Genomic DNA, 24123 nt, shown 5'->3' with positions numbered 1-24123 from the left:
GGGGAGTATGGGTTAACCCATACTCCTGGAGAACCCCCAACAAGCTTCCCCGACTTACACAGCCGAACGTCTTCTCCAAGTCACAAAACACATGTAGACTGGTTGGGCGAACTCCCATGCACCCTCCAGGACCCTGCTGAGGGTGTAGAGCTGGTCCAGTGTTCCACGACCAGGACAAAAAATATGCAGATTTGGTGTTTGTTTATTCTTTCTGAAACATCTTTAGCCTCCCACAAACTTAAACTGGCATTCTCTTTGTTTCATAAGTTTGTTTTGCTAATTTATTTTTTGTTTTTTTTTTTTTTGTTTTGCTAATTTATTTTTTGTTTTTTTTTATTTTTGGGGGCAACCAAAATCTGGAATTTGAGTTTACTCAGCCAAAATGAAATCTTTTAAGACCACCAAATTTCATTTCATTATCAACAACATTTGTCAATGTTTTCCGCAGCCAAAATCTGCCATGAAAAATAGCCGATGGTCCAACAACATAACAATGGCGATCGCACAACAAGAGATGTTGGCTCATCAAAAACGACAATTGTTCAAAGGAACATTTAGGAATTTATTCACTAAACAAAAAGAAACACCTGTTGAAAGGAAAGGGTCACCAGAAAGTCCCTCTTTGTCCCGGTCACAATGTCAAAAGGATCAACAACAAATTTTATCACTTCAGAATAGTCAAATCTAGTTCTGGTTATTTACAGCAAGTCTGACAGACATTAAAAATGGGCTATTTTCAGCATCTTAAACTTATTTTTGGCAATATGGAGGGTTTTATTTCTTACCACTCTCAACCAGTTTCTGGCAGAGCTGTAACTGTGATTGGACAGTGTTGGACTATGCTAATAGACAGTGGCTGCATGCCCACTTTGGCTCCATGTCACATATGAACGAAGCAGAGGACACTTTAAAACTCTTGCTGCAGGACTTCTTCTGGCAGAAAGAATTAACTTTCTGAGCCAGACATGCACACACGCACATGGGCATGCAAACACGAACGCCACACACACATTTGTATGAGCAAAGTGACTCCAAAAATGTGTGAGCAGAAAGAACAAATGAGACACAGACTTCATGGGGGTGGGTGGTTTAGGTGTGAACATGTAAATGACAGGCGTATGGGCAAGAATAGCCAGCCAGCATGTCCCTCTGTTTTCTTCCTCCATCATCCTCATGAATAAAAGATTGACAAGGCTGCTTTACACGCATGCAGATTGATTTAGTCAAATTGCATGTGAGAAATGATGTGCCTAATTTAGACCTTTTCAATTCTTCATTCAGTCTGTCGCATGGTAGGGACCAGCTACCATTCCCCCTACTGTATCACAGATTATTCACCATTTTTACTGACTTTCTCACTCTCATTCTTGTTTTTTTTGTTGTTGTTTTCTTCTCTGTGGTTGTTTACTTATTTAGTTCAGGGATAGGCAATGGTGGTCCTCAATGGCTGGTGTCCTGCATGCCTGAACACACCGGATTTAAATGAACTGGTCATTAGCAGGCTCCTGCAGACCCTGGTGACAGGCTGAAGAGAAAACTAAACTATCTGAATCTGGATTAGAGGTTAGAGATGCACAGATATGGGTTAGAGGACTTTTTGCACATTTCTGTTCACTTACTGTAGTTCTTGTGCTACATTTTACCTTTATTTTTTAATATGGCAGAGGCTTTTTAATGTGTTTATATAACATAACTCCCCCCTAATAAAACAGCAGAAAAAACTCAACGATGGACTATTATGAGAATCCACATTAAATAAAAACCGCCACTAGGTGTCACACTGGAGCAGATGACTCTGGGCTCTAAAGGATAAAAACCTGCAAGTTGAAACTTTGAAGAAGTTATCAATTTTCCAAAACAAACTCAGAGTGAAACTTATGACAATCTGGAGAAATCAAGTTATCCATTAAACCTCTTCTTCCTCCTGCATTGCAAGGAATTATCTGCAAAGCTACATACTGAATAATCAATCTAGCATGAACCAAAATATTCCCCAAAGTGGGAAGTACGTTTACATAATTTGGGTAGAGATAAAACTTTCCAGCGACATGCACAAGCACAGATGTGGCACATGTTTCATTCTCCTGCCAGAAGTTGTATCTTTCTAACAGACGGTTTTATGCCAGCTCTCTCAAACTATTTTCCATGTTGGTTCATTGAAAGCTAATGAAGCGTTTTAAACAGGATCTTCCACGCTGAGGTGTCTCCAGTTCACAAGCCATACAAAATGTGGAGGCTATAGAAAGTTCTTCCCATATTAGTATGTTGTCAACAGATACATGCATATTTTCTATCTTTTTACAAGACTTTGACAAGTCTGTTTAAAATATGCTTATACATTAATTGTAGATGTTCGTGTTTTAAATACACCAGTCTTATTCATCAATAGAGGTTTAAGTTGAGCATGTATAATACAGCATTTAACCTACAACCCTTGCACTTTCTGTTCAGTTTTTATGCAAATAAAATTCAGTAGGAGTTTCCCTCATTAAACATATATATGAAAAACACAAATACACATACATCCTGGTATTTTGGAAACCAGCTTATACTCATATTTTGGATTTAGTAAATTATATTCTAGATTCAGTTAAGTTTGTAGCAAATACACTGTCAGACATAAATATCATGAGAGCAATCAACTTTTAATCTATTGATTAAAAAGCAATATTTTCTAACTTTTCCCGATGTTCAGGAAAAAAATTAAGACGTCTTTTGCTTGTTTATATCTTGTCTTATTACCAAAAAAAGACTATGTTGTGTTTTAGTAGGAAAGTATGTAATATACTAACACAAATTTATGTTTCTAAATAAAATCCAGCATCAAAAGTTACATAATTATTTTTAAAAATCCATGAATGTGTGATTTAATCTCAGTCACATGTTCTCTGAAGGTCTCCGAGGTTCATTGAACAAGCAGCATCAACCTGAACAAATAATGACAAACGGTGGGGGGAAGCATCAAATCATATAAATTCTCATTTAAAGACAACTGTTTGTGGATATGAGAGCTTTTGCAATGTGTTGCTATAGCACATGTGTACTCTTAAATAAGTAATAGAAAATTTCAAAACCTACAAAGTTATGCAGAGCTCTGCAGCTGATTAAATCAGCCTTGGTATGACATTTCCAAGTAAAATTCAAGTGGCATCAGCTGATGTTTGTGAGACCTTTTCTGGAGAGGAAGGAAAGAGGAAGAGAAGAAGAGATGAAAAGCAAGACGATAGAAAGTCTGTGACGAAAAAGGAGGTGAAAGAAATTAAGTGAAGCAAAACAAAAGTGAAAAAGACAAACACACTGAAGCAAAGAAAGACAAATTTATATGGAAGCAGGCTACTTCAAGGAGCTTATCGCTCATATGATAATCATCAGGCAATTTGATTGGCTGGCAGATAGAAGGTCAAGAAGGTGGCTATTCATAATTGCGCCTCCCAGCTCGGCCCAACTGAGCCATTTAAAGCAAAGAGGTATCGTTTTCATCTATGTGCGTGCGTGCGTGCGTGCGTGCGTGCGTGCGTGCGTGCGTGCGTGCGTGCGTGCGTGCATGCGTGCGTGCGTGCGTGTGTGGAGGGGAGGGCAGTAGAAAAATGTCTTCATGAGGATTTGTTTGAATTTTAAACTTTGAAACAAGGATATTAAAACCAAATTAACTTTTGTGTTTGCAAGATAAAACAGAAAATGTGATTTTAGGTTTCAGATTAAAGCCCAAAATAACTGTGTAGCATTTTGGATAAGATTTTAAAAAGTGCAAAGATGGAAAGATATCTGGGTACATGAGAGTGGCATACATGCAGATGATGCATGAAAGAAAGAAATCTGTGCATGAAGATATTTTGAGAGAAACACAGTGTATTTGTCATGATTTCAGTAAAATCTACATGATGTAACCTAATCACAAATAACCCTGTTGCACACATACTGTAGCCTAGGCAAGTTGATATAAGGGGACCCCGATTTAAAATCTGCTTAGGACCCCAAAAAGGCTTGGGCCATCCCTGGCATCACTATGGGTGACCATAGTGTGGGCATATGGAGGTGCCAAGAGGAGAGCACCAGTTTGGCTGGTGTTGTGGGGAAACAAACTGGCATTACTCCGGCCAGCGATGTGTGAGAGCCTCTGGTAGAGATTTGGAGGACCCTGAAGGCACCGCGCTAAGTGAGTAACACCCTTTGTCCGTATGTTTTGCACCTCATCAGACAGAAAGTTGGCGTAGTTACAGCTTGCCTTGAGCTGCCAGGTCCCTAGAACCTTCAGCACTCAAAAGCACCAAACATAAACTGTGACTGAGTGCTAATCTGCTGACATCAGCTGTAATCACTCCATCCTGCAACACATCACTGCTTCCCTCCAGATCCTAAGGAGAGGTCACTCTCTGCACAGACGTGAAACCAGCAACACCAGCAACTCTTCATGCAGTTAATCTGATACTAATTACTAAACAGTCATGAGACTTGTCAACGCATGCATTTTCAAGATGAAAACTTTAGCACAAAACTTTGCAATTGCTCTTTTACAGAGAATATGAGAGCTTAATTGCTGGTTTACTTTTATAGAAAAAGAAAGTCCTGCTTTTATCTTGGAAGAAGTTGAAACCCCGTTGTTCTTTTCTTGTAAATGTAAGACTGAAAACAGAGGGAGAGCAGTTTATGTGAAATTTTCTGGGGTAGAAATGATTGTCTTGAACAACAATTTTCAAATGGAAGACAGCAGGTGTTTACCTATTGGCAAAATTAGACAACTCAGGAATTGGTCTTTGAAAAGGGTGATTTTTTTCACATGTTTTGCTCCGTAAAGAAAAATAAAATTCTTATAAAACACTATGATAAAAAGCAGAGAAAATAAAATGACAAGGTATTGACGAAACATATAGCCACAGTTCTGTACTTTAACAAAAAGAAACAACAAACAGACACAAGATGAGAAGGAATTGTATATTATTAGAAACCAACTGATAGAGTGCAGAGAGGGGACATGAGTTTTCTGTCTGTCAGCTTTGATGGAATCGTTTTTAGCTGAAAGAAGCTTTTGATTGACACAAAAGCTTGACACTGCCCTCAAGTCTCCAACAACTCCAACAAGTTATTTTAAGCACGTGCAGAAGAAAGTGCATTCGTCTGAGTGTCAATATGTATATATTTATATATATATATACATTTGTGTGTGTTTGTGTTTGGCTGGGAGAAAGAGGCGCAGGTGGTGGGTTACAGGGCCTTGGAGGCTCTGCTTAAACCACCGGGGACAAAGACAGACTGATTCTTTACTTCTTCTTTTTTATTCCAGCTCTCCATTGCTCAACCATCATTTCCAACTTCTGTTTTTTATTTATATTTTTTTCATCATGTGCTCCCTCCTTTTCTCCATCCTGCTTCACTCTCATCCTCTGCACAACATGTGCACAGTTATCTCCATCTAGTGGCAAATCCTGCAAAAAGTAGTTTTCAGCCTAATTTTAAACCATTCAGCTCTGCATCTACAATACATAGTATGTAGTTTTTGGATATACTATTTAAAATGTCTTGAAATAAAAAGATATCTGCATTTATGTGTTTGATATTCACAGTGTTTAATGTATTTATGCTGTTTGAGACACAGTTGAAGCAATAAATACATAAATACAAAGGTATCACCCAAGCAACATAAAATGTGATGTATTTTATTTGTATTTTTATGTCAGAGTAACAAAAAGCATAATTGCAAAGTGGGAATAAAATAATGCATGGTTTAACATTTTTAGAGACAGAAATCTGAAAAGTGTGGCCTGATTGATTTTAGAGAACACCTAATCAAGTTTCCCCCTCAGCCACAGCAGCCACGTCTGTGTGGAGAAGTTTAAGCAGGTTGAGGCTATAAAGTAAATTTTAAAAAGCTTTGAATGTTGTACAAACATTTACAAACGTCTACAATTGTCTTTATTACTATTATTATTATCCGTAGATTTTCTTGTCTTGTTTTGAGTTTATAACCATTTTGTCTATGTAAGATCATTTATTTGTTGGCTCTTTAGCACAGTATATTGAAAAGGCACCTGAATATTACACACATGTTTTTAATTACATATTTCTTATCATTACTGAGTCTGTAAGTAACATTAAATTGAGATAAGAGAGAACAGAAAAGCAGTGGTAAACAAATTACCTTGCTCTTGGTTATGTGTGCGCATATTTTCTTGTCTGTTTGAAATAAATAAATTAATTAATCAAATCAAAACTAACCTAACATGAAATGTAAGGAATGTTAAAAATCAAAGATGTATCAAGAGTCGCAGGGGAATGCGAGTTAGTTTACCTCCTTACATGCAAAATGCTGTGTTGGAATCAGAAATTGGATGGTCGGTAATAGATTTAAATAGATTAAATCTGTTTCATGTGGAAGGATCGCCCAGTTATAGCTTGGGTGTTGATGTTCATAGACAGCTACCATGCAATCTAACTGAGCTTGAGCCTTTCTGCGAAGCATTTTTCACAAATATCATTCTCTGGAAGTAAAAGGAACTGGTAGAATCAAACATCATGACATGTAATTTAAGGGAAATGATGTTTGATGTGGAGAAAACTGCATTTTTCTGATGTACATATGTAGAAATATATACAGCTCTGGAACAAATAAGAGACCACTTAAAATGATCCGTTTCTCTGATTTTACTTTTTATAGGTAAATGTTTGAGTAAAATGAACATTGTTCTTTTATTCTTACTAACAACATGTCTCTGAAATTTCAAATAAATATTTTGTATTTATTGCAGAAAATGAGAAATGGTCAAAATAACGAAAAAGATGCAGAGCTTTCAGGCCTCAAATAATGCAAAGAAAACAAGCTCATATTCATTTAGAAACAACAATAATGATGTTTTAACTCAGGAAGAGTTCAAAAATCAATATTTGGTGGATTAACCAGGAGGTTTTCAATGAGATTCAGTGCATTTTTTCATTTGTTCCAGAGTTATATATATATATATTTCTTCCATTTCAAAATGATGTGATCATCATCATGCAAACTTTTAGATTGTATGTGTGATTCTGTCAGCATTGATCAATCTTGGAGATTTCCTGCTGGTAGGTGGGGAAGTGTTTGCTATGAGAGAGGTTAAACAATAAGACAGCGGAAAAGTGAACTGTTAAGCAAGAACATGTCTTACCTGACCTATCACATTCATACGAGTCTTGACAGGTCAACTTTTCAACAGACCTGACGTGAGGGTTTTGGCGTCTGCGGTATTTGTGCTTAAGCAAAACAAAAGCATGCAAAGCTGGTCCTTTTACATGTGATAAACAGTGGAGTGGCATGTCAGTGAAAAAGGCGAGGCGTTTACTGTTTGTTGACTATCATTAGGGACCCAAAGGCCAAGAACAACAATAAACACTGAGCTTTCTTCAGGCGTGGAATTTTAAAATATCCAGTCAAGGGATTAGCATTTATTTCACATTTATAGATAACTATTTCCTTCTTTATTTTCTGAATTATATATGTTAAGCTACTTATGAGGTGCAAGAAGATTAACTGTTAAATGCTTAAATTTTAAAATAAAACTGAAAGGCAAAAAAGACAATAAACTGTCTCCTGAATTTCCTCTCTGTGGGACAATAAAGGCTTTTCCTATTCTATTGTCCTATTTTTTAATCAGGTTCAAGTGGGGATGCAGAAACAGTACAGTCCAAATATATTTATCGTAAATCATGGTGTTGATATGAAAGATTTATATTTTTTAGTACCTTTCTTTTCCTAACTTCCCTTTCTTCCACCACCCCACCCTTGTTTTGTCGCCTTGCCTTTTTCTCAGTTCCTCTTCCTCTATGTTTGTCTTGTGCTTTCGTTTCCACTCTCTCTCCCTTTCCTGTGTCTTTTTTTTTCCTCCCTCGGCCACCTCTGTCTGCCACGGGCAAGCCGGCTGTGGTGATGTTTTAGATCCACCGTGGGGATAACAGACTCTGCTGTCCCAACAGGAGTGTATGTGTTTGTCACCTGAATGCCCCAGGTCCATCCAATTCATCCCAGTGTGTGGGAGGTTTTATGTGTCCGTGTCAGGTGCTTGCCAATGGGGCTTTTGCTAAAATAAAAACAAGCTTGCTTGGCAGCAGATGTGTGAATTTGACTGTCTTTCTGTCCAACCTGACATCTAATTGTTGTGTTTACTTTAGCATTAATGCTACAAACTTTTGGTTCAGTGTGAACTCTGCAAACCAATTTTCACTTCTTGTTGAAAATTGTTTTCATAGTTTCACATTGACTCTGCAAAAGCAATCATTTAATCACATGTTAAGAACTTTTTCAAACAAATAAGCAGGAGAATAAAGTTTTTTTCAAGCCAATTTCAAATTGACCAAAGATCATCTTACATTTGCTGAAGCTGCTTGATAATTCATATATCTTATGGGGAAATATTCTGGACAAATGTAGCACCAGTTGGAAGGTGGGTGTCGTATCTCTTCTCATCATTTTACAGACTAACTTCATGGTCAATCACACCTGCAATGTAAAACATTTGAGCTGCATTTAGTTGTGTCTGCTATATTCTACTCTTTGAGTCAAATAAATTTAGCGAGTTTTAGATTTTGAACCTAAATGTGTGAGTTTGTGACAAATAAACTTCCAGTAGCAAGTTGTGTTAACTTTTATTAATTTTGTCAAACCTCCAAGAGTTGAATAAACTAGAGATTTTAGGTTTAAAAAAACAAAAAGAGGAAAAAGAGAGGAGTGGGAACTATTTCCCAGAATGCTTAGCGGCTTGTTTTTGTATCCTCAGATGGAAGTGCGTTACATTGAACTGACTCTTGAGTTTTATTAAGGTAAATGTTTATTTTCATGCATCTTGAGGATAATGTCCTCTTCACGTGAAATTTTTTGAGCAGAATTCATTGTGATGTTTAATAAAATTTATTATCAGATCAGAAATTTTATTCAGGCAATTTGAAACAAGAATTAAAATTACTCTGAAATGAAATAAGTTACTTTAACTTGATATTGTGAGTAAAATAATAGAAAAATGAGGCTCTTTAACTAGGTGAGGGTCGTTTTTTTTCTTGAATATTGTGAAATAATTATTTGGTTTAACTTGCAGTATTACGTTAAAACTCACAATTCAGGGTTAATGAACTTAAAAAACAATGATTAGATAACTTGTCTCTTGCTGTTAAATCAATTTCATGAACTTTAATTTCTGAATTAAAACCAAAATAATTTTCTTGTTGACTAAAATTGCATTTTCAAGGCAGCATGAGGACTTTCATCTTCAAGTCAAATCACTTTCAAATGTTTTACAGTGTGGGTTAAGGATTTAGAGCACACCGCTAAGTTCATCTCTGTGCACTCAAAAAACTAAACAAAATGAAGGTTTTATAGTGACCTAGTCAAAGTCCATACATAACTCTGACTGCTATAGTGTGATCCTGCAATGTAGCAGAATTACAAAACCGCTCTTCAAAGATGTGGGTGAAACTCTTCCACAGAAATGTGAAACAGTTATTGCCAGTTCCTGCAAGCACTTTATGTCAGTTATCATTGCTAGGGAGCAAGTATCCATCAGGTTGTCATTTTTTGATCCTAAAACATTTAAGTGGGACCAAAACAAAAAAATAGCAGAACTGCATAGGAGCAAATTTACAAATTTAGACATTTATTTTCACCACTATGTTTATATGTTTTGTTTGAGGAAACTGAGAGCTGTTTCTGGTAATCTAACCTCATGATGCACACAACTCTACCTTTTTTTTTTCTTTTCTTTTTTTGAGGTAGGTTGGGGTTTTTTTCTACATTCTGCTACATTGTCTGTTTTTTTCCACAAAGGATAGAGTATGCTAAGCACAACAAAAAAATCACCAGGTTTTGTTAAAAATCAAAGAAATGTCGCAAGTTAGTTTTACTGCTATTTATTTATTTTTTTACTTATTTTATCCAGTTTATCCTGTAAAATCAAACTTTTTACAGTTTTTAACCTTTGCTTTTTATGTCTGGGGTCCAAAAACCTCAACTTCTCTTTTGCAGGACTCAACGTACGCTGTTAAAATTCTCATGAAACAGTTTCTCAAGTTTCCAATTTTACAGTTAAGTCTTGGCTCGGTTTCAGCTTGACTAACATGAAAAGTAATCTCAAAACACAAACTGTGTAACCACAACAAAAGCCACCATTTGATTTAGTTTTGCCAGATAAAACCACAGACATTAGCTCCTGGTGTCAGGATGAAAACAATTGTTTATAAGTTCATATTGTGGTCAGAATAACTCATTAGTTCTAACCCAGCATTATCTCTGATAGCACAATATAATGCTTTGTTACAACCTCCTCAAAGTCAATATTTATAACGAAACTCTTCTAGGTCTGAAGGGAAAATGGGTTTGTTTTCCTCCGCTGTGTTACTGCTTTGTGGTAATTTGTGTAATATGTGCCCACTCCAGTTTCGGTGGGTGGGTGTTGGTTAGGTTGGTGGTTTGCATTTCAATGGTAACCTTTTTCTCTGGGACTGTTTCCTTCCTAGTAGCTTTGTCGTCTTAGCAACAAAAACTTATTTTGTTTTATGAGGAAAATAAAATGAGCACTAGAATCATCTCACTCTTTATAATGTACAGTCTATCAAAACAATTTTATGTTTTATCACAATAGCATCTCACACTGGTTTTGTATCTAAGTTTGAATGCATGAATTCTATAAAAAGCACTTTTTTAAATATATAAGATCACCTGTGCAAGACTTATTAGCATCTCTGGTGTCAACTAAACCCTGTGTGCAGACAGGACAGCAGTTCACATTATTAACATTTCATAGGGTTGCAAACACCACATCACAGATCTGTGATAATATCAAATCCTGAGCTTTTCATATATGCATAAATTCAAATTCAGTATAAAATTCTCTCCATATACTTTTAAAAGCTTTTAGTGCTGCATTGAAGTCCTAATTAGATATTGAACAGAAATTATTTTAGTTGCATGTTACCACTGGCCAATATAACCACAAATTACACTTTAGAAACATTACATGTTTGACTTATGAATCTCATGACCAGAACAATGATCAGTGGTTCAGATTTTTTCTTTCTGATTTTGTCACAATTTACTGACCTAATAATTAGTTGATAAAATAATCAAATGATCTATGAACAAACTGAGGGAAACCTTGAGAATACAGTGATTTGACAGAGCAGCTGGTCATCCTGCATCCCTTAATACCTGTTTTGAAGTAATAGTAAAAATTATGTTTGATATAGAAAATCTTTCTTCAGATTATTTGAAAGAAAAAAAATGGAATCCCTCAGAGGTAAGAAAAAAAATTGGAATCATAACCTCCAAAATACTTCACATTTGACACAGTTGTCCACAGCTTGTGGATCTTATGGCAGTCCGAATTTTAGTGTGTTTGGGTCTCCCTGGCAGAAAACATTGACCAGATTCTAAAATGATCACAAAACCAGTAACAAATCACCTTTAATCAATGGATCCTTGCTGTACATAAATGTCAGCTGACTACTGACAATGCAGTAGAGTGAAAATCTCCCAAGACAGGTTTGAACTTTTTAAAAAAATTTATTAAGATTCAAAACAATATAACCAAACACAATTTACAACAAAAAAGTGCAGTTTAATAGGACAACTGAGCAGGAAAGTAATTACATGATAATCTATTAAAATGGAGGGTTGTCTTAAAAAAAATGGCAAATTTTACTAGTTATTAGTTTCATTCTTTATCCCCTAGAAAATCAAATCAAAACTTAAAAGTGAAACAGATAAGATCAAATTATAAAAATCCTTCTAAAAAACATGCATAACATTGCATAACTGTTGTCTCAATATGTGAATCACAAAATACGCAGGAGTTGACATTTCATTTCAATTGGAAAAAGTCATTATGAGGGTTAACTTACATCGTTTCAATGTGGATGTATTTTACCTTTTATGGAAAGGGGAACAGAATCTATGTCTAAACAGATTAATGCATTAATTCCCACGGTTGATGGAAAGCATGTTGATGAGAGCTTCATATTAGTTTTTTACTACATGTTTTGTCTATAAAATTTCAGCTATTTATAATCAAAGATGGTTCTTTTGTAGAACTGTTGAATATGTTATCATGTCTTTAATTTGTAAAATCACAACAGGAGGAATTACCTTTAACACTTATGGAATAAATTTGTGCATATTATTTTGAGAAAAGCATCACAAAAGTCATATTTTTCTTCCATTAAGTTGTAGAACAACACACATTTCTTTCTACGCCCCTTTTTCTGTTTTATGAGGACGCATTTGTTGTTTCCAATCGGGGAAATCTGCTTATAAAAATCTGATAATTTTGTTTCTTGTAATTTTTTTTACGATGGCGTCATTTATTAGATCAGAGCTGATTATATTTGAACTTCTTCTTCCCTTTCCTCCAGGGAAGTTAATCCATATGTTTTTGCTAGCGGGTAATTCGCTGATGCTTTGATGTTTGGAGTCATCCGGAGGGAGTTCTTCAGAATCCCCACCGCCGGTAAACGCACCATTCAGTATGGTGGGAGAGGCAGCTTTGTTGACTCAGTTGGAGCTCGGGATAGTTGGAGCAGGCACTGACAAAGTAGCTAGCAAAGTGTCATAGTTCGAGCTGCCTCGTCTGATATATTTTAGTTATGTAGTTATATGTACGAGCTTCAGAAGCTGTTTGTCGGCAAACAAATAAATTCGTGCGACCGGGACAATTTATAAACACGCACGATGTTAGTTAGCCTTAGCTTATATGAGAAGATTGACGAGATAAACGAAGTTCCCCTGTAGGAGTGAGATGGCTAAAGCTAGGCTGACCAGAGGTAACTTCAGCCAGCTGTAGTCAGCTGGCAAGCCGTGCGAAATATGGAATCGTTAATATCTCCTCAAGGATTCATACCGTAAATAAATCAGGGATTTTATTCGGTGTGCGACAGCAGAAAGCAGTCGTATCTCGGCGCTGCTTTTGGAGCTCTCTGGTCCAGGCTTCGGCGCTGGCCTTGGAAGTTAGCAGACAGCTAATAGCTATCCACCACCAGGGTAAGTCTACACTAACTCATCAATATTGCCTTGGCAGCCTTTTTGGGGGTGTTTATTCTTGAAGGTGTATAACCCTGAACCTTACGAGTCAGCTGCAGTTAATTAGAATATTTAATTAATGTAAAGTTCTCCAGTGACATTTATCGGTGGTTGAATGGGGCTGCAAGCGACAAGTTGGGAGTCAGTTGAAGCAACAGCTAACTGCAAAGATCACGGCCTTGATAAGTTTTAAAGCAAGTTTTTATTGAATTAATGCTCTGCTATGTTTAGTGTTGTTATTGTATTGCAACTTAAAGTCTGACATATTAACAGATAACCTTTAGAAAATACTGAAGTGTTGAACAGGTCTATAGCCCGCTACTTTGAAGTATTTTAGAGATGACATGCTTGGCTTCTAGCAAAAGTTTAGGATGGAGAAGAAATATTAATGTGCAGTTCTATCAGTTACTGTAAAAAAGTGCCAATGCATGTATTGTCTTTATGTTTTGATTGAAATATAGAACATTAGGGGGGTTTGCAGTGCAGAGGAATTTTATGTAAGCTGCATGATATCATTGGAGTTGTTGTTATGGGAAAATATTTCGCATTTGAATGTCATGCATATCAGAACTATGACCCTGAACTTATACTAACCAAAAAACGGCATGAAAATACTGGTTTAAAGATTGTTTTTGTGTATATTTTGAATAGTACTCATTTTAAAAGTAACCTATAATAGAGATAACATTAGAATTAAACCATTCAGTCAAAAATTACATCAGATTTACTCAAACTAGCCGTCCTTCCTAGAGTTTTTGCTTGTTTGTTTTTTTAAAAGATTTTTCATTCATGTTCAAGGATATGTATAATATTAAATACCTTGTCCTTTCAATCAACCTCTAGTAGAAAAACGGAGTTTACTAGATTCTCTGATGCATTAGTTACCATATCCTCTCTTTATGCTTCTTTGGAAAATGCAGTTACACTGTGTGTACGGCGAGTCTTAAAACTAGTGACATGAGATTTTCTGCACTCTTGTTTAAAAAGAAACATGTAACATTTTTACTATAACACAGTATTTTGATTGATGAGGAACAGAACTCAAGATTATCTCCATTCATATCTATCTATCTATCTATCTATCTATCTATCTATCTATCTATCTATCTATCTATCTATCTATCTATCTATCTATCTATCTATCTATCTAGTTTATGTGTTTTAATTCCTTTGTGCTCCTTGCCTCAAAATTTTGTCTGCAAGAGAAATAGGTTCCCAGTCTCCTTTTGCTTCATGTTTTGTGCCTTGTCACTCACATTTACAGAAAGAAGAATGTTTCTTCATGAGCTGCATATGGGAACAATAACTTTTAGAGGAGATGGGGGAGGCTACAATATCTAAAGTATTGAAAAATGGGGTTAGGATGAAATAGCAACTCTTCCTGAGGAGAAGCTAAAATCCAGATGGGAACTGAGTAATAACGACTTTGGCTGTTGAGGGAAAACATCGAAACAGTGATTCATTTTTCATCTGAGTTTCATATTATTAGCAGCACCGTTTAATTACCCAGCAGATTTGAATCAAGGTCAGATATTAGTAAGTGCATGCCAATCTCCAGTTTTAATCTCTGCAGTGGGAGGATTATTTTTCTTTCACACATTAATTGCAAACCAGAATTATTGCATGTTTAATTTCTTAAAATAAGATGTATATCCTGAATTTTACAAAATGAGTTTCTTAGAAAAGAATCTCATGACTGCGTTTCATAACTGTCACTCATGGAATTAGATTTACAGATTTTATAACCTTTTTTCAGACAATGCCTCCTCTGTGCTGCACCTTTATGCAACATTTTCCAGCTCTGTAACGTTTCATACCATGCACCCTCGTCATGATATTAAATTTACATGTAGGCCAAGTTGCCACTGTCAGCCCCAACCCATTTTGTTTGCTATCACCGTTTAGGTGGATGTTGCTAATGGCTTCCCCACCAGCTATGGACACTGTGACGGACTCGCGTCCCACAGTGCACCAGAACGGGAACGCCCATCGTGAATCTTCAGACACAAGACCTGCTGCTCCTGTTCTGAGGCTTCATTTCTACCACTGCAGCCAGGGAGCAGCCGACAGTGGCACTCTCAGCTACCCACCCGGGGACTACGTGGCTGAGGAGTTGTGCATAGATGCAGCCAAGGCATGCTGTGAGTACTCCAAACTGTGCAGGCCCGCATAAAGCACTCCGTTTGTGAAGATTTTTGTAACTTTCACTACATGGGATTTGGTTTTTTTTGCTTAGATTTTGTTTATAATTTAAATATAAGCAAAAATACATAGGCTAAGTTTTTTTTTTGTGTGTGTGTGTGGAGGTGTGATCAGATAGTATAAATGTGCCGCTACTTATGTACTGTAAGGTGGTTGGGGGACAGAGACTAGATTTACCTGCATGCCATGTGTTTAAGGGTAAACCAAAACACACCTGACATTTTAGATGATCTTTATTGACCTTTTTTTCACCTGTATTGGTACTTAAAACAGTTTTCTTCTGCATGTCTTGAGGCGTATTCCGGTTAATTGCCTCATTAAAGATTGTGCCACTACAGACATTGAAGTCTGATTATTTAATGGTACATCATGAAGCTTGCATTTAATTATTTTGGTTTCTGTTTTATTTTGTTTTTTAACACTGTAGGTATATCACCCCTTTACTACAACCTTTTTAGCCTTTTTCGAGAGAGAGACAACTTGTGGTTTTCTCCCAATCACGTCTTTCGGCTTGATGAATCGACCTCTGAAGATCTGATTTTCAGAATACGGTAGCACACTTTAGTTCACCTTAGATTGTCCTTATAAAAATTATTTACATATTTACTGAAAATCACTGTGACATATTTTTTTCTTGCTCACCGCAGGTACTACTTCCCTGGCTGGTACAGTAGTGGTGCATTGCGGGCATATCGATATGGGGTCAAAAAAGGGTCAGAAAGTCCAGTCCTTGATGATTATGTAATGTCCTATCTCTTCTCTCAGGTAAGTGCCTCTGAGTGAGCCTTTATTTTTAATAGCAAACTTTAATAACGGTGCTTTTTATATGAGTTAATCTATAGACAGTTCAAAGTTTTAGTTTCCATTCTTCCTTACTTTCATATTCAGCCGTGTTACAACTCATTATAACATGTAAAAAACACTCAGGGATCTCAGTTTCTACAATAACTGTTGGTACTTGCATGAAAAATACACTTTAGTTGAGATAAAAGTCGAACGCGACCAGTAGTCGAATCTCTACTGTAAGCTTCCTCTCTAGGGCCTTTGTCCAAATTAGTCATTACTTCCTGTATTTGTTTGAGAAAATTAAGACTTGTAGCTCACACAGGAATCGTGCACACAGGATTCCTTCCAGTAAGGGTCAGTAAATGATAGAACAAAGCAGGAAGCGTCTCAAGGCTTGGCGTCGCCTCGCAGCAATAGTAACTTTGCTTTGGCATTGGGTTGCACATGTTGCCTGAAAATATAGATATCATTATTATTATAGATTGCAGCTGACAAAACAAACATCTTTTTGACTGAGTGGATACAATTTGTATCAGGTTAAAGGTTATTTTTCTAGAATTTAGAAATAAACAGGCCTCTACTGGACAGTTTCCTGTTTTAGTTTGGAAATCGACCTGTGGGTGCTGATTCTCTGACGTTAACACATACAGGCTCATTTGTGGAAATGTGCAGCAAAGAAAAGGCTGTTGGTTGACAAATTTACAGCATGAAGAAAATGTCAGTTTTCACCTTTGATTCACGTAATGAACAGGAGAGAAAAAAAAGAAATTTGACTTACCAAATAATATAAGATTGGCACGTTTTAATTACTGCCTGATTGATAAATACCAGAAATGTAACAACAGTTGTGCTGTGACTGGTGGTAAACTGTGAGCAATTGGATAAATACCTAAAAGTTAAATGTTATTTAATTATTTAATGGGTATTTATACTTTTTAATGTTATCTGTGTATGTTGAACATTTGTATTAATTGAATTGGCTCCCGCAGAAGATATGAAGCCTTATCTTTATTTCATTATTTACAGAAAACAAATCTCAAAAAAAAAAACTTTTAGATTGCTAAATGAACTGAGAAATTGTTTTTGTTTGCAAAATGCAGAACGAAACATCCACAAGTTAAATATATTGTCCTCTAGTCTCTAACTCATACTGAAGTCATTTTGATGCATGTTGTTCATAAGGGCATCTTTTTTAACTGTGCACTTTGCAGTGGAGCGTCTGCTTATACTGGGCATATCTGACAAAATATTAACAGTGAGGCTCTTTGCCTCAAGTCATTTGTAGTTTTTGTCAAAGGATTAACCCTTCAGATGAAATGAGAGTGCTTTATTACCATATCTGTTTGGTCCGCTTTGGTTCGGTAGGGGCAGGTGAAATCCTAAACAAGCAAACACTGGTCTGCCTGAAACTGTGGGTCTGGAAGTGAATCTTGGTGCATTTTGCTTACAGTGGGGAATCTAACTTACAGGGAGAAATGGCTCCAGGCATTTTACCAAAGACAAAAGAGAAATTCTGCAATTACTAAAACTTGACGCTATTCCATTTTTGTTTTACGTTTTGTGATGAAGGAAGCAGCGATCATGTCGTCTTTGGAGGTTTTCGTGTCTTTTCCTTCAGTGGTTCTTGATGGAGCGACACCACAGGCGAGGCGTTTAGCACAACACAGTGTGAAAGCTAAACCACACCAAATGAAATAAATGTTGCAACATTGATCTGCAATCGAACTGAGTCTGTTGAAATATCAGGAATGAAATCATCCGTATTGAGATATCTGAAACTTCTTAATGCATAACCACATCAGTCTCTTTTGTTTTCTGTTCTCCTGTATTTGTGTCGTCATCTTATGTGTGATGCACTGTGGTGTAACTGCACCGATCCAAAAACCTGCATGGAGAATTAACAAAAATGTAATGATGTTAGGCCAACCAAACTCTTCAAACTATTTCAGTTGTCCAGAAAATCATCAACACTAAAACTTTGGTTGGATTTCCTGAAAAAACATGTGGTCAGCGTTAAATTATCTACCCCAAAAAAATATTGTCAAGTTGCAGCAAAATATCAGTGGGTTAGTCATCAGTAACCCAAGCTGGGCGATGCATGGATTTACGGAGTTTGTGGAGTTGTGCTTTTGAAAATCTATCACAGTGTTTCTGAACAGGAAATGAAATTAGTTTGATTCTTGTTTATCTATGTTGGTTTGTCCTCATCTCTCTGGGTCAAACACAACTATAACGTGAAAAACAAAACAAGAAATGGCCACATTTCAATAAAAGAGTACAGAGGTCATAAAGGAGACTAAAGTTGACTTTATGAACTGGATTATGGATTATGTGGATTTAAGTCTGTGGAAAGCCAACATGTTAGAAGATAAGCACTGCAGGGTTAGGGTGTTTGTTTTGACACATTGTGTGTTTGCGCCTATAGAGCAAGAAAATGTGGTTTCAAATGTTTTTCCTTTGCTAAGCTTTTTTTTTAAACTCATTGTTGCATACCAGCATCCTGATTGAATTAACTTAAATTGGAATGTTATAAGAACAAATTGGGTTGACGCAAGAGATGATTTATAAATAGACCTAATTGGGGTGAAGCTTTCATGCTGAAGTTTGTACTTAAAACATAAGTTGCTAAAAAAAAATTTAAAAATCCAGCTTTTTCTAAACACAAAAAAACACTGTTGCACATTATGTGTCTTAATCAGTTAGTTATTGTCTGTGTGTTATTAGTTTACACCCTCCCAGTCTGAAATCAAGATTAATGAAAGTGTGAAAATCGAGACAGAGATGGTGAATCCATTAGCCTTTAATTCTGGTCTGTTTAGTGTTCACATTGGCCCATTACAGCCAAAACAAGAGTTGCAAATGTTATGTCACATAGACTAATAGGAAGCTCATTCATTGGTTAGTTGTGGTTAGCAGCCATCCTACAGCGTCATGTGGGCCTGCAGGGGGAAAACGAAAATAAAGTTTGTTCCAGTGACTGCAAGCACGTCACCATGTTCCTCCTCCAGACTGTTTTTTTAGTCTCTGCAGAGGTCAAAAAGGTCTTAAAGGCAGTTTATTCAGGACTTGTTATAAATGTATATGAATAAATGAGAGGTTGAGTAAGGAAACGACATGGCAGTAGGACCGTTTGGATATTTGTGTATATCTGAATTCATTAGACTTAACATAGCTTCAGTCAACAGTAGTTGGCAGTAATAAGAGTATCGGCTCACATGGAAGTGAAATGTGACAAACCTTTAATGCAGCTGTGGTTTTATTCCAAGGTATAGAGTTTATTTTCTTTAGATGTGAATAAGTATTGGGGAATAAAATCTAAGGAGGTTATTGCTTCCTTAGTGTTTTCCACAGTTTTGGATTTTCAGTTGTACCTGTACGTTTTCTTCTCTAAATGTAAAACTTCACATTCCTTGCTTTTTTTTAATCTATAAAATAACGGAGGTCTTGTGGTAAATAAAGTTCAGTAATTGGTACGGGTGCAGCGATTTATTGGCCAGCTGATTAATCAGCCAGCTGATTTATTGGCGCTAATTTCATTAATTTTAGGTGATCAACTGATACTTGTATAAGACCGATCTTATGCAACTACTTTATCTGCCTCAGCAGAAACATCATCCACTGTCCTCTGCTACTCTGCTGAGAGTTTTGACTGATAAACCGGCCCACCAGGTGCACATATGCAGTCAACAATAGTCACCCCCCTGTTGCCAACTCAGTGACTTTCTTGCTATATTTATCGACATTTCATTAAAAATAAATTGGTATCGGACAGAATCGTAATCCGCAGATCTGGCTTCTTAAAGATTGGCAATCTGTGCACCCTAGTAATTGTTAACATGGAAATTAAAGCTCAAGTACGGCTCAATTAGAATATCATGAAAAGTTTCAGGATTTGTTTTCACTCATTTCAGAAAGTGAGACTCGTATATAGAATCATCACACAGTGAAATATTTCAAGCTTTTGTTTTTTGTCGTTTACAACAGTATGATCCCAAACTTGAGCGTTTCAGAGAATTAGAATGTCACAAAGGATTAATTTATAGAAATACGTTTCAATATAAATTTCAGGCTTTGTTTGGGCTCTTTTTGCATGAATTACTGCATCAATGTGACATAGCTTGGAGGTGATAAATCTGTGGTTCTGCTAAGATGAGTTGTTGGGTTAGTGTCTCTCTCCCCCCTTCTGACTTTGCCCCCGTTGGTTCTCTTTGGGGTTCAGGCCAAGCCAGTAATCTTTTGGGCTCTTTCTTTGGCAGTGTGGAAAATGAAATCAGCAGAATGAGGCATGAAGTTGACTGAAATCTCTCTAAAGTCTGTGGTTATTATCATTGCTGTTGCACCTTTTCCTGTTTTTGACATGTTTTAATGACTCGTCTGGACATTGGTCCAGTCAGCAGTCCTTGCCATGACTGTCTACTGACCCAGACTGAGAGACTCAGGAAACCGTTGATTTAATTGGCTGATTCGGTTGTATCACCACGAGTTTCTAATGTTTAACTTTTTTTTTTTTTACAATATTAAAATTTTCTGAGACATTGAATTTTGAGTTTTCATTATCTGTAAGCCGTGATTATTAAAAATACAAGATGATATAGTATTGGAATATTTCACTCTGTGTGACAATTCTATAAAATATGTTTCATTTTCTGAAGTAAGTGACAAATAATGTAACTTGTTTTTTAGATTCGATGTTTTTAAGTTCTCATTTATTCATCCTTTTTAAAAAATTAAATAAAATTAAAGACAAACCTCCATCCTCTTGTCAGCATGTTCCATTTAACCTACTGATTTATTTTCATTTCCCTTGGTGCAATTATGCATATTTCTAATATTATGAAATCCTAGAAATACCTTTCCATAATATATGAAATTTCAAAATTGAACTGTGACGTCCACACCATTTACCAACTTTTAACATTAATGAGGTTGGGTTGTGACAACTTTAAACAAAAACATTGCTAAACTTTTTTTTTGTTTTTTGTGAAACTAAACAACTGACTAAATATCCCCCAAATGCATTGAGGTAGTTTGCAAATGAAAATGTCCAAATTAAGTCTTTTAACAGGCCTATTCACACTAACGTGCATTAAGTAGAGGAAGTACTTAGTGTTTCTCTCTCGTTACTGTGTGCAGTGGAGGAATGACTTTGTGAATGGAGTGGTGACGATTTCCAACTCCCACGAGTCCCAGGAGGAGTGCCTTGGTATGGCTGTGCTGGACATGACGAGGACGGCTAAGGAGAGACAGATGTCCCCTCTGGACATCTATCACAATACAAGGTGCTAAAACAAAATAAAATGCTTGATGTTTTATTTTCTAATAGTAGCTCACCTTCTCTATTCAATGTACGTTTTTGTTTAGTTACATTTAGAAATGAATTTAAGACAAATATTGATTCAAATCTGTTGCGTCTCTTCTAGTTACAAGTCCTTCCTACCAAAGGATATGAGAAATCAGATCCAGGATTGTAGTTTTTTAACTCGTAAGAGGATCCGCTTCCGATTCAAGCGCTTCATCCAGCAGTTCAGTCAGTGTCGGACCACGGTGCGCGACCTGAAGCTGAAGTACCTCATTAGCATCGAGTCGCTGGAGAAAGCCTTCTACACGGAGACCTTTCAGGTCAGAGAACCAGCTAGTGGGCAGCTCATCATCCTGGTGGCAGCGGACACAGGGATACAGTGGTGTCGAGAGAAATTAAAAGATTCTGATGAGGTTTGTACCACCGTTAGCTTTCTTCCTCTAAACCAGAATGAACTGACACCAGGAACCTGAACTGAACTGGTCATAAGTGTACAAACACAGATCACACTTCAACTTGTTCACATTTTGTCATGTTACAACCAAAAACATCGAATTATATTCAGTGTGTTTTTGTGTCATGGTTTGTGAAGTAAACCCAAAACGATGACGTATCTGAAAAGATTTGCAAACAAAATACATTGACGGTTGTCTTTGTAACGTGACAAGATCTGGAAGTTCATGGGTAATGAATAATTCTGCAACACACTTTACAATATAAAAATAATTACCAGCTTTGAAGCTTAAAGAAACCTGATGGATACTAGAGATGCACCTGTCCAATATTAATATCTGATACTGAAAAAAAATCTAGATCAGGTATTGGTGACAATGTGCTCGATTCCTAAGGACAGATCTACTCAGTATAGTTCTATACTTTGTACTCTGAGTAACATCATGCCTTATTATTTATATTACACTACATTTACAATTCCTAATTGCACTTTCTGAACCATTTGAAAGGAAATTTTAGTTTGTTTTTGTCAGTTTCAGTTTTTTTACTATTTATCTTACATTGGTTGTTATAGTCTAATTGCACTGACTGAACAAATGAAAGTTATTTTTACATTTTTGACTAAGCTTGTGAAGCGATTTGTGTATTTAAGTGTTACTAAATACATCTGTGATTCTGTAAAACTATCTCTGTTTCAAAAAAGAGACATTTTAAGTCAATTCAGTTCCGTTTTTCTGTATCGAATCGGCTGATTCAAAACCTTATCGGAATCAGAAGGGAAAACGTGGATAATCCCAAATGGATAAATTACAATGAAAAATGTGTAAAGTTTTAAAAAAACGATGTTTTCTACAATAGTTAGTTTTTTTTATATTGTTTTTTCAGGAGCTGCAGACATTGTGCGACTTCCATGATGTCACCGACATCAGCATCAAACAGGCCTGCAAAGAAGGCAACACAGAAAGTCGGTTGGTCACCATCAACAAGCAGGACGGGAAGAACCTGGTAGCGTCTCAAAATAAACCCGTTTCTGTCTCCAGCAGAGAAACCTGAGCTCAGCTTCATGTTGACTGGAGAATTTTTGTTTGCTTTTAGGAGCTGGAGTTTCCGAGCCTGTTTGAAGCCTTGTCATTCGCGTCCCTCGTTGACGGCTACTATCGACTGACCACAGATGCACATCACTACCTTTGTAAGGAGGTGGCCCCTCCCAGGCTTGTTGAAGCCATATCTTGTCATTGCCATGGCCCCATTTCGTAAGTCATACGTTTCTGTGATTTACATAATACTTATCTGGGACGAAAAAAAGCAAAAATTCTCATTCACTGCTTGTTTTCAAAACTTGTCCAAATCAAACAAAATCAAATCACTGGTTGTATTCTTTGTCAGTAACAACAGCTTGTTTTTAATTATTGATGACTTTTTTTGCAGAATGGAGTTTGCCGTCAGCCGGCTTCAGAAGTGTGGAGACAAGCGGGGGTTGTACATTTTGAGATGCAGCCCAAAAGACTTCAATAAGTATTTTCTAACTTTCCCAGTGGAGGTGAGTTTCTGTATCGGTGATGACTAAAAATTATTGAATGGAAAATGTTCCTGAGGTTTGTTTTAGAGCTGTTTTCCCCTTGATGTGTATTTAGTCATCTTCCCCTTGAACGTCTTGTCCCTCTGTCTTGTTTTGCTCTCAGTATGTGGGAATTATGTTGTTAGTGATGCCAGAACAACCACTTGTTATGCAATGCATTGAAGAGCCGGACAACAACAATAGGATTCATATCATAATTTCTCCTTCAATAAGTGGAAAACGTTTAGAAGTCTAGAGCAGAAGACTTTTTATTTTAGACTTTAAATAAATTGTGGACGCTTTAATCCCTGCATGAATCCCAAAAACGGCTCTAGATTTTTAACATCAAAACACAAATTCAATAAACATAAAACAAGCATTTTTATGAACCCTATGTCTTTTCTCCCTGTTAAACTGACATGAGCCTCAAAGTGATGCTCAGTGTTGCGTTCCTGCAGCAAATCTGTGTGCTTTGTGTCCGCCAGGTGTTTGATACAGTGGATTACAAGCACTGTCAGATCACCAGGTCCGCCGCTGGCGAGTTTAACCTCAGTGGAACCAAGAGGAACTTCAGCTCACTGCAGGAGTTGCTCAGCTGCTACCAAAAAGAAACGGTGCGCTCGGACGGTATCGTGTTCCAGTTCAGCAAGTGCTGTCCCCCTCAGTCCAAAGGTAAACGCAGTGCATTTATTTGAAGGCTCCTTTGATGAAAATTTGGGCTTTAAGGTGGAAATATCATTGCAGGATTTCCCTACAAATATAGCTCTTAGTAAAAAATAAAACTTGTAGTAAGAATTT

General features: G+C 36.7%; 1 protein-coding gene across 1 annotated transcript in view; it reads left to right on the top strand.

The window, feature by feature from the left end:
- Positions 1 to 12361: 12361 nt before the first annotated feature.
- Positions 12362 to 24123, top strand: part of jak2b (Janus kinase 2b) — a 29491-nt gene continuing 17729 nt past the window's right edge. Inside the window, exons 1-10 of the mRNA XM_007557863.2 lie at positions 12362 to 12988; positions 14933 to 15168; positions 15657 to 15780; positions 15877 to 15994; positions 21149 to 21294; positions 21436 to 21727; positions 22653 to 22772; positions 22863 to 23020; positions 23196 to 23307; positions 23811 to 23997. Of these exons, the coding sequence (XP_007557925.1) occupies positions 14937 to 15168; positions 15657 to 15780; positions 15877 to 15994; positions 21149 to 21294; positions 21436 to 21727; positions 22653 to 22772; positions 22863 to 23020; positions 23196 to 23307; positions 23811 to 23997 (1489 nt within the window). The 5' untranslated portion in view covers positions 12362 to 12988; positions 14933 to 14936. The remainder of the gene's footprint in view (positions 12989 to 14932; positions 15169 to 15656; positions 15781 to 15876; positions 15995 to 21148; positions 21295 to 21435; positions 21728 to 22652; positions 22773 to 22862; positions 23021 to 23195; positions 23308 to 23810; positions 23998 to 24123) is intronic.

This window comes from Poecilia formosa, unplaced genomic scaffold (genome assembly GCF_000485575.1).
Source record: "Poecilia formosa unplaced genomic scaffold, Poecilia_formosa-5.1.2 Scaffold92, whole genome shotgun sequence".
NCBI lineage: Eukaryota > Metazoa > Chordata > Actinopteri > Cyprinodontiformes > Poeciliidae > Poecilia > Poecilia formosa.
The sequence above is the reverse complement of the archived record's forward strand: the minus strand, read 5'-3'. Positions and strand labels throughout refer to the sequence as shown.